Source organism: Nematolebias whitei, chromosome 9 (genome assembly GCF_014905685.2).
Source record: "Nematolebias whitei isolate Nwh7 chromosome 9, NemWhi1, whole genome shotgun sequence".
Taxonomy (NCBI): Eukaryota; Metazoa; Chordata; class Actinopteri; order Cyprinodontiformes; family Rivulidae; genus Nematolebias; species Nematolebias whitei.
The window spans coordinates 50788534-50800022 of NC_056506.1; the positions used below are offsets into that span (position 1 = coordinate 50788534).

Below are 11489 nucleotides of genomic sequence, written 5' to 3' on the forward strand. Positions count from 1 at the left end.
GCACGCTGTAGCTGCACTCACACAGAGACATGTAGGAGGAGATGTATGAAGGCAGCAGACCAGGAAGTGATTTAAAGATGAAAATGTACCAGTGGGAGAGTCTGTGTGGAGTTAATGGTGACCAGTTAACCAGTGGATACTGGGTGCAGTGGTGGGTACGGTAGTTACAGCCAGTTATGAATCTTAGTGCACCATGATAGACAGCATCCAACATCTGCAGCATCCAACATCTGCAGCATCCAACATCTGCAGCATCCAACATCTGCAGCATCCAACATCTGCAGGGTTCTTGTAGGAGCGTTCATGTAAATAATGTCACCGTAATCAATGGAGGGAAGGAAAGTCACAGATACAAGGTGTTCCTCAGGGTTCAGAGTTAGACAGGATCTGTTTCTGAAAAAGAAACCCAGTTTAACTTTCAGTTTCTTTACCAAGTTTTCCACATGGAGCTTAAAAGAAAGATGTGAGTCGACCAAGATACCCAAATATTTATAGGAATCAACAAACTCAATGGGGACACCATTTTTAGGATAAAATGGGAGGAAGAACTGCTGGGACCAACTTCCTGTTTGAAAAAAGCATCCCTTTGTTTTTGTCAGCATTTAGGACAAGTTTGAGGTGAAACAAATCTGTCTGGATGATGTTGAACGCAGATGTCAAAAGCTGGAAAGCCTTACCAACAGTTTTAGCTCGACAATAAACAACTGTGTCGTCAGCATAGAAATGTATGGATGCATCTGGGATGCTCTGACCTACATCACGTATGTAGATTGTAAAGAGGGTGGGTCCTAAGACTGAGCCTTGTGGTACACCATTGTTGACTGTTAAATAACTGGAGGAAGTACCATTATGTTGAACACATTGCCTCCGGTCTGAGAGATAGTTAGAGAACCAACCAATGGTGTGATCTGAGAAACCAATTTCTGAGAGTTTATGACACAAGATGTTCTGATCCACAGTGTCAGAATCTTTAGACAGGTCTAAGAAAAGTGCAGCACAATAATCCTTAGCATCCAGTGCTTCAACAACGTCATTAAGAACCTTCAGTGAAGCAGTGGTTGTGCTGTGTTGTTTCCTGAAACCAGATTGATGTGGAGGTAAGATGTTAAATGAGTCCAGGTCATTTTTGATTTGAGAGTTTATCAGTTTTTCTAGAACCTTGGCTAAAATGCAGAGTTTAGAGATTGGTCCATAGTTGTTCAGTGAGGGGGGGTCACCTCCCTTCAGCAAGGAAGAACAAAGGCTGTTTTCAAGTGTCTGGATGGAGTTTTGTCTTATGGAGAGATTGAAGATGTGGGTCACAGGGACTGTGATGATATGAGCAGCCAGCCTTAAGAAATAAGGTGGAAGTTCATCTGGACCTGCAGATTTTTTAGGATCAAGATCTTTTAACAGTTTATTGACCTCACTGACTGAGAATGGAGAAAAAGAGAAGCTGTGATTAACTGAGGATTGACTTGTAGGAGGGATTTGATTTGTAGAAGTTTGGTTATTAAGTGAAGTGGCTGATCTTCCATTAGTTACTGTGTCAAATAAAGAACTAGAAGCAACAAAATGTTTGTTGAGACAGTTCAGGATCTCGTGCTTATTTGACACAGGAACAGAGTTAATGAGAAGTTGTGATGGGAGGTCAGATGATTGGGGGCTGCCTGAGAGAGATTTGATGGTTTTCCAGAATCTGTTAGGGTCATTTAGATTTTTGGAGGTCTGAGATAAGAAATAGTTGTTTTGCTGCTTTAACAGCAGTTGTACATTCATTCCTCATCTGTCGGAAACTCAACCAATCAGTGTCTGAGCCAGATTTTCTCGCTGTGGCCCAAAGATGATCTCTCCTGTGCAGGAGGTCAGCTAGCTCTGGAGTAAACCAGGGGCTGTCTCGTCCCTTTATTCTGAACTGACGAAAAGGAGCATGTTTGTTCACAAAATAAATGAAACTATTATGAAAATAGTTCCAAGCAGAGTTCACGTCATCATTTAACAGAATATGATGCCAGTCAAAGTGAGACAGATCCCAGAGGAATGACTGTTCACAAAAACGTTTCAGATCCTTTTTTTAATTAATCTGGGCTTAGAAGGTGGAAGTTTAATATCTCTCAAAGTCGTTGTCACACAATGATCACTCAAAATGTTGGTGAATACACCTGTACCAGGGAATTTGTGAGGCATATTTGTTAGAAACAGGTCTAAGATGGAGGATTTTTCAGGACGGTTTTTGTTTGGTCTAGTCGGAGAGTTGATCAGTTGGGTTAGATTGAGAGACAGGCAACATTCCATGAATTTATCATAGACTTAAATACAATTTAAATACAGACTTGAAGGTTCACTTTTTAAATAGGGGAAAGGATGAATAAGGGCTCTGGGCTAAAGCCCCCAGTGTTTCAAGACCCTAAAAATGCCCCTGCTTTGAGTTTCACCTTCTGAACTGGTTGCGGGCGTTTCAGGTGCATCAAAGCAAAACTCTGTTTTTTCCTTCATCACTTGAAATAAGAAGCTCTGATTCCAGAGTTTAACCCTGTAGTGTGTCTTCAGACAGAAATGATCAGAGTTTTTATTCTTAATAAAATCTGCACACAGATGAGATTTGTTATAAAATGACACAGCTCACCTGTTCTCCGGCTGACGCACCATCATTTCCTGCTGTTGCTTTGGACTTTTACATAAACTCTCATTAACAGACTTCAGACACAGGAAGCAGAACTTCTACAAAATAAAACCAAGAGGAAAAGTCTGACCATGAAACCAGAGCAGAGAGAAAAGACGAAGACAGAAAACAGAACCGGAGAAATGAAAACAGGTTTTCTGTCTTTAGTCTGACAGGATGTAACTCCAGTACTGGAAGAAAACCCAGGAAGAGACGGTAAAAACATTAAAACTTCAAACAACAGGACCTGAAGAGAATCAGATATAGACAATGTACAAACACAAACCACAAGAGTGAATGTGTTTTTACATCAACGTGAACTTAGAGCAGGTGCAGGATCAATTCTTAAACACACGAACACCTGAGTAAAATAAAGAAACATATTTATTTACAGGCTTGGACATTTAAAGTCAAAATGCAGACGTCATGGGGAAGACACAGTTCTTGAGTCTGTCTCAGCATCGATGCACCTGTAGCTCAGGTCCACCAGGTGAGTCTGGGCTGTGGCAGCAGGAGGAGTAAATGTCCGTCAGGGAGGGAGGAGGTGAGTTTATAACTCTCTGAAGCTTCCTCCTGTCCACCTCCGTGCAGTTCCCGTACCGTACGCTGATGCAGATTGTCAGTGGATGGTCAAGCTGTAGAAGGTCAGCAGATGTTTGGTGTCCAGGTTCTTCCTGAGGATCCAGGGGGGCAGTCTCTGCTGGGTCCTCTTGAGGACAGCTGTGATGTTGTGGAGAGATCAACAGAAATGAGGAAACCAAGGAACCTGACGGTGTGGACCCTCTCCACACGTTGATGTAAAGGGGTGGTGGGTCGGTTCTGTTACTTCATGTCCTCCTCTCTGCCGGCTGCTGGGGGCTGGATGAGTCTGACTCAGAGCCAGTCTAGGAGGGGGCTCAGCACACAGCCCTGAGGGTCCCCAGTGCTCAGGGTGCAGGTAGAGGAGAGGGGCGGTCTAGTCTCACAGTTTGAGGCCAGTTGGTTAGAAAGTCCCTCATCTAGGGTGTCCAGCTCCACTTAAAACCCAAACCTTTTAGGTTTTACTCATAAATACTCGGAGCGTCAGAATACGTGTTTATTTCAAAACAATGAACGTGCGATGAGACTGAGATTCTGTTGATTAGGCCGTGATTTTAGGAGAGTATGTCATCACACAGCCTGCTGACCTTTGACCTCCAGCATGGAGGAACGTGGAAGGACGGATGAATGACATAAAAACTTTTAATCCTCATCGGCGCCGACAGACGACAATCATCCCGAGAATCCTCGACACGCAGCTGCTTCTGCCCCCGTCGTGTTTCTGCAGCGAGCGCCGAGGACTCGTGGCGTTCAGGGGCCGAGCTGACGCAGCAAGGGAACAACGGTGTGGTTCTGGATGACCCGACTCTGGGAATGAAAGGACTGTTGTTGGAGCTGCAGGACGCTGATTTAACACTAAACAAGACCCTCTATTAGTCAACCAGAACCAGCGGTACCACTGCGGTTCAGCTGAAGCGACCCATTGTGAGCCAGCACTGAGACGGCCTGCAGTTCTGACTCTTTGTTTTCCAGGCAGACGTTCCTCGGTCTCATCTCAGCTGCTTGGATCCAGGATTTGGTTCTGTCAGTCCTGATCCAAACCTCAGGGCTGTAGATGAAGGCTGGAACGTAGACCAGTAAGTCCAGAACTTACAGCTCCTTCTGGTCGAGGACACGTTGGACAGGTCCATCACAGGGACAAGGAGTCCAACACTCACCCAACCCGTCTGTTTTCAGACCAAATGTTTTAAAACAAAGAGGTTTGTCCACAAATGAACTGATTCTCTTGATTCTTGTCACTGACAAGGTTTCTGTGGACATGATGTCCAACTGTTGCTTCAGACTCAGACGTCGGAGTAAAAGGGAAGTAGTTTTACTTTGAAGGAAGGATCGTGTGAGGGGGATCTGTGGAAATAAAGGAACACAGGACTCAGGTACATGGTGACACTTTCACATCTGAATATCCTGATCTGATTCTGTCCTCGGTCCAGAGAGGAGCGGGTCAGGATTCAAAGTCCAAAGTCTAAAGAGTAAGTACCAGGTTAGTAGTCCAGGTCTAAAGAGTAAGTACCAGGTTAGTACTCCAGGTCTAAAGAGTAAGTACCAGGTTAGTGCTCCAGGTCTAAAGAGTAAGTACCAGGTTAGTACTCCAGGTCTAAAGAGTAAGTACCAGGTTAGTAGTCCATTCATGGAGCAAGTCGGAGGGCAGGCAGCAGGTTGAGTTGTCTTCCATCTCCATCGGCTTCCACGTATCTGGTATCTGTAGATGTAGCAGAGGTAACAGGTCCAGGAAAGAAACCCAGACCTCCCTCTCTCCAGGGACACTCTCCAGATCCTCCTGGAGACCTTGAGGTGTTCCCAGATCAGAGAAGATACACAATCCCTCCAAAGAGTTCTGGGTCTGCCCCAGGTCTCTTCCTCGTGGGACATGTCAGTCAAACATCCAAAGGGAGACATCCTAGTCAGATGAACCATCTTAATGGACTCCTTTGATACAGAGGAGCAGCGGTTGTACTCCAGTCTCCCCCCAGATGACGGAGCTCCTCACCCTCCCTCTGATCTGGCTGAGCCCAGAGGAGCGGTCAGACCAACAGCGAGTCAGAAACCTTCACCTACTTCTTCAGTAAACTTTACCTGGAAAAATCCGGGGCACCCCCATGGAGCCAGACCTTGGGCTCAGCTGGGCCAAGTCCCACCACCTGCCAGGAGGACCGTCGTGTTTTGGTGCAATGTAAGCCGGGCGGCAGGTGAGGGATGGTTCCTGACTGTGCAACATGAAGCAGCTCCAGGGACAAGAGTTGTCCTGAACACTGAAAACGTTCTTTCAGAGCAGGTTTGGTGAAGACTCACCTTGGAGACACCTTGGAGGTTAACCTTCAGGAGTGCATGAGAGCTTATGGGACAACCAACGGTCTGACGAAGACTCATGGTCCAACTCAGCCTTAAACAGCAGAGCAAGGTGCCGGCCCAGGAACATCCCCCCAGCTCGTCCTGCAAGAGACAGATTGGTGGGACAACAAAGCAAAGGACAGGAACTCTAACTCAAAATAATGTTGAATAAAAAGAGAATCTGAATCTCAGAAGGTTCCTCCCTGAAGCTCCCATGGTTTTATGTTGGCTTTCTCTGACCTTCTGCTTATTTCACTGCTGCTGGAATATTCCTCCTGATGTTTGAACTTTCTTTTTTTATAAATGTAGCATCATTTTATGAACAGTCTGCCTCGTGATCTGAATGAATCACTTAAACACAAGCGCCTCTCAGACGGCCTTTTACCGTGCGCTGAGTCCGCTGAGCCTGGATTTGTTGTGACGTGGTGTGAAGTGGTGGAACCACCATGTTTGTGTTCATCTGAACCGCTCCGTGTGTCTGCTGCTGCCAGACATTCAGATTTGTGCAGATTAATCCTGAGCATGTTGTTCAGATGGGATGAACACAACATGAGCAGTAATCACAGTCCAGCGTCAGACTGCAGTCCAGGATCAGGTTCTCACTCTGATCCAGATGGACGGATCAGTCCTGCTTCTGATCCACCGCTGCTGCTGAAATCATCTTTGTTTGCTTCAGCTTGAATTCACTCAAACACAAAGAAAAACGGGCCCACACACATAATCAACCGGAGTGTGAAGAACTGTTCAGATCTAAACTTTATTCATTTAAAATGATCAATAAGAATTCTCAAAAACTTTAAATATCCAGATTATAAAAATCATCAACTAAATAAAACACATTAAAACAACGTCCTCGTCCTTATTGTAGGTGAGTAAAAATGCTTTTAAGCAGCAGGGGGCGCTGCTGAGGGAGGCAAACATAAAAGATTCAACATTTCCAACAAAGAAGAAAAAAGTTATAAAAAGTACAAATAAGAGTTATTTTTTAAATAACAGGTTATTTAAAAACGTCATTAAAGTGAAAACAGGATTTCAAGATAAAGCCTGCACCGTTTATTTATTAATTTTTTAATCTTCACTGATTAAAAAACAAACTTTTTTTATACATAAAATGTTTTAAAAAATCATTTCCACCGTCCGTCCAGATCTGCCCTGAATCCACCCCGATCCGCCCCAATCCACCCCGATCCGCCCTGATCCGTCCCGATCCGCCCTGATCCGCCCCGATCCGCCCTGATCGCCCCGATCCGCCCTGATCGCCTCGATCCGCCTGAATCCACCCCGATCCACCCCGATCTGTCCAGATCCGCCCTGATTGCCCCCGATCCGCCCTGATTGCCCCGATCCGCCCTGATTGCCCCGATCCGCCTGAATCCACCCCAATCCGTCCAGATCCGTCCAGATCCGCCCTGATCACCCCGATCCGCCCTGATCCACCCGATCCGCCTGAATCCACCCCGATCCGCCCTGATCCACCCCGATCCGTCCAGATCCGCCCTGATCCGATCCGCCCTGATCCACCCGATCCGCCCCGATCCACCCTGATCCACCCCAATCCGTCCAGATCCGCCATGATCCGTCCAGATCTGCCCTGATCCACCCGATCCTCCCTGATCCACCCCGATCCGTCCAGATCCACCCTGATCGCCCCGATCCACCCTGATCCACCCCGATCCACCTGTCTGCTGGGATCAGGGTTTGACCTTCATGAGCAGGTGAAGCCGGGATCCAAAGCTCAAGTCGGCAGCCCGGAGGATCTTCTGCGGTGACCGGCAGAGCTCGGAGCCGGGGAGATGACGCCCTGCACGGCCTGAGGGGGCTCCAGTGGAGGACCGGGGAGAGTCAGGAACCGGCGGAGCTCCATCCAGCTCGCTCTGAATTTTGTCATCGGCCACCAAGCACAACAAACGCCTGCACTTCAGCGTTAGACCACGGCGTTGTCATTATTGTTTTTAAAATCTTTAAAACACGCCCAACGAGTTCGAGTACCGGTAATTGCAAATGGCAGATCGAGTGTTGTAAAAAATTCTCAAACCCGTCACTAGAGGACCAATCAGTGACCGACAGCGTTCTGACGCCACGTTTTGGTGCCGGCTCGGCCCGCTTGGTACCCCAGAGAAGAAGGGACTAAAAAGGGTCTGGTTCCAAGAAAAGTGATGGTGGAAAAGGGCTCAAAACCGTACTGGACCGAGTCGAACAGGGCTGAAGAGGGACTATGGAAGAGGGGTGTAACTGGTGTCTGGTCTGCTCGTTTCACCAGAAGAAGTCTTTTAGGAAAACAAACCTGTTTATTTTGATCGTTCATTTTCTTCTGTCCGCTTTAATCTGAGGCTTTACGTCCAAACGGAGAGGTCGGAGGTTGTCCTCGTCCCTCTGAGGGACAAATCCCTCCTGTGTCTGTGATGAAGATGAAACCTGCTCCTCTTCATCCCTCTGGCCTCTGATGTGCCGATGTGAAGTACCGAGGTTCTGGCCCAGATTAAAGCTGGCGGCTCCGGTAAAAAGACGAGGCTGCTTATTTTTAGACGCTCATGTTTAATGAATGTTCTCTCCTGGAGTCTCATCGGGTTCTGCAGGAGGAGAGGACCTCACGTCATCCGTCAGCTCCAAGGAGACGGATCAGAACCAGAGGGAGATGCAGGTTCTGCTGGTCCACATCCTGTCAGCCGCTCCAACAAGTGGAGTGGACTCTATTTATTAGTTTGTTGTTGGTTCTGCTCAGTCTGTCTGTACTTTAGGATGTTGGCTGTACCCACTGGTTGTTGTTTTATGGAAATTAATATTTATTTATGTTAACGCGACGTCTTGAGATAAACTTTAGTGTTTTTGTTTGTTTGACAAGTTAGAGACCAGTTTAATGTCAGACTGAGACTAGTCAGGGACCAGTTAGAGACAAATTAAATCAAGTTCAAGTTTATTGTCGTTATCATCACATGCGCTACATGAGGTGGAACAAAATGATGAACTCAGTGTCCCAGTTACACCCAAAATATCAAAAATACAAAGTAAAGAAACAGTAAATAAGGATCTAACATGTAAACCAAACACTAATAATTTAAAACAATACGGTGCATTAAACAGCAGCCTGAACATGAGTCTGTAGTGAGCAGATGGGTATGAATACAGCAGCTTAAAGGCAAGAGATCAGCAGCATGGATGATCAGCAGCATGGATGATCAGCAGCACAAATAAGTCACATATCAGCAATTAAAGGCATCACAGTGATTATTCTGGGTAGAGATTCATGAATCTAACAGCCTCAGGGTAGAAGCTGTTCCTCAGTCTAGTGGTGAAGGTTGTTCTTCCTGCACCAGCTCTCCAGGTGTTCCACCTCCTGCCTGTAGCTGGACTCATCATTGTTTGTGATGCATCCCACCACCGCTGTATCATCTGCAAACTTTACAATGTGACAGCCTGGATGGGTAGCTGCACAATCATACGTGAGCAGAGTAAACAGGAGGGGGCTCAACACACATCCCTGAGGGGAGCCAGTACTGAGGGTTATGGTGGAGGAGGAGAAGTTGTGGATCCTCACTAACTGTGGTCTGTTTGTTAAGAAGTCCAGGACCCAGTTACAAATGGAGGGTCTTAGTCCTGGTGTGGATAGTTTGTCCATCAGGGTTTGGGGGATCATGGTGTTGAAGGCAGACGTGAAGTCCACAAAGATCATACGGACGTAGGAGTCCTTCTGCTCCAGGTGGTTGAGCGCAGTGTGGACCACAGAGGAGATGTTGTCCTCTGTTGGTCGGTTCTCGCTGTATGCACCGGTGAAGGTCCTCACAGAGGAAACGCAGGAAATATTAAAGAACATCTGCAACTGAAACACTTTGAGTCAACCTGATTCAAGATGGCCGCCGCAGCTGGTGCACCTGATGCATAAATATGGATTAGATGATTAATTTATGTTGTGACCCAAAGTTTAGTTTCACTCTCATGAACAAACATTTGGACTGTTTCAAATCCAACATGAAGTTAGTTCAGTCTGAAGTTTTGTTTGTTGTTTATTTCTCTCTCAGAACGTTGTTGTTTGTAAACAAACAAACAAACAAACAAACAAACAAACAAACAAACAAACACACACGTCTCTTCTTTTCTGCCTCCTTGGTTCCCAAACTTTTTTTCCTCCTCCTCCTCCTCCTCCTCCTCCTCCTCCTCCTCCTCCTCCTCCAGCAGCAGGAGTGAGAGGAGGTGAGCTGACCTGAAGGTGAGCTCTCTGATTGGGCAGCAGGTCGGAGGGGGAGGAGCCTCTCACGAGTCACGTGCTTTACGTTCGCTGCTCCTGAGTCGCCATTTTGGAGGAAAGTTTGGAGTTTGTGGGGAGGTGCAGGAGAAGGAGAGGAAGAGGAGGAGGAAGAAGGAGAAGCGGACCGAAGTTTGACACGACTGCAGCTCTCCGGCTGCGGGTTATCTGGGGGAGTTCGGTGGACTGGACGGGTTTGGGTCGGAACCTAAAGTTTGTTGTGATTTCTGGACCTTTTGGCTCCTCTGCAGCAGGAGCAGCAGCTGCAGGGCGCACAGCTCCTCCTGCATGCACCTCCTGGCTCTCCGCCTGCACGGAAACTGGGCGGGTTGAGCCGGACTTTGGCGCACAGCGGCTGCAGAGAGCCGAACCGAACCGGACCGGACCGGGACTGGTTCCAGCCTCAGCGGTCAGCCTGAGCGCTGCTCGCCGGCGCAGGGAGCCTCTCGGGCGGGGAGGCGCTGCTCGGAGGGTCGGTGTCTTCACCGGAGCTCACCTGCATCTTCCTCTGGATCATTTGGGTCGGACCGGACCACTGGGGTTCTGCGCTGGTTCCGCCCGGAGGACCGGTTCTGGCCGCTGCTTGTTGTTGGACCAGGTCCGTTTTCACCAAGTTCGGTTCGGACGGAACTTGTCGTGGAGGGATTTCCTCTGAGCGGGACTTCCAGCAGGAATCAGCCGCCAGGTCCTTGGCTCCGAACCGAACCGAGCCGAGCCAGAACATGCCAGTCAGGAAGAGAGGTAAGCCGCTCGAGCCAGCCCGCGGAGGCGAAGCTAACTCTGCTAACCTGCGGGACAAGGTCCGAGCAGCTCGAGCAAACAAACAAACAAACAAACAAACAAACAAACAACAACACTGACACGGGTCACACGCGGTTCTGTCCGGAGCCGAACCGAGCCGGGACAAGTGAGTGAAAGTGCAGCTAGCCTGTTAGCTTCTGATGCTAACAAGTTCTAAATGGGGCACCTCGTTGAACTAAAAATAAACTCTGAAAATAAATAAAACCGTTACAGCGTCGTCAAATTCACATTTACACATGAAACACGCCAACTAAAAAATTCTAAATATTATTCCTAATAACTCCAGAACTTACTGGAGATTAATAACTTTTTCCTGTTGTTGAAAAAAAATCCCCAAAGTTTGAAGAAATTGAACCATAAAAACGAGCTGACAGGTTTAAACCCAGATTAAATCCCGAGTTATTTAATCTGGTTCAGCTTTAATCTGGTTCAGCTTTAATCTGGTTCTGGTTGTGACCAGAGGAAAATCTAAATGATTTTTAACTGCAAATTAAAAGAGATAAAGAGCCTTAAAACATTTCTTTTGTTTATAAGTTTGTTAAAGTGTAAAAATGAGGCTTTAAATCAATTAAAACTGATAAAAATTCACCCTAAAGCAAAGTTATATTTTACTAACAGAAGTTATTTATTGAATGTTGTTCGTCTTTAATTTACTGGAACATTATTAAAGTCTGAGAAAGTTTAATTCCAGTCAAATAAAAACCTGCAGCTCAATTAATTTTCAACTCAGTTTATTATAATTGAACAGAAACATTCATCTATAAAATAATAATTTAACAGAAACATTCATCTATAAAATAATAATTAACAGAAACATTCATGTATAAAATAATAATTAACAGAAACATTCAAATATAAAATAATAATTGAACAGAAACATTCATGTATAAAATAATAATT

The 11489-nt window shown here is 46.4% G+C and overlaps 1 protein-coding gene across 2 annotated transcripts in view; it reads left to right on the plus strand.

Moving 5' to 3' along the window:
- The first annotated feature begins 10304 nt into the window (after positions 1 to 10304).
- LOC119415276 (discs large homolog 1-like protein) overlaps positions 10305 to 11489 on the plus strand; it is a 97573-nt gene continuing 96388 nt past the window's right edge. Inside the window, exon 1 of one of the 2 annotated variants that reach the window (XM_037682452.1) lies at positions 10305 to 10529. In XM_037682452.1, coding sequence (XP_037538380.1) covers positions 10511 to 10529 — 19 coding nt within the window. In that variant the 5' untranslated portion in view covers positions 10305 to 10510. The remainder of the gene's footprint in view (positions 10530 to 11489) is intronic. The other variant, XM_037682453.1, reaches the window with a different exon arrangement.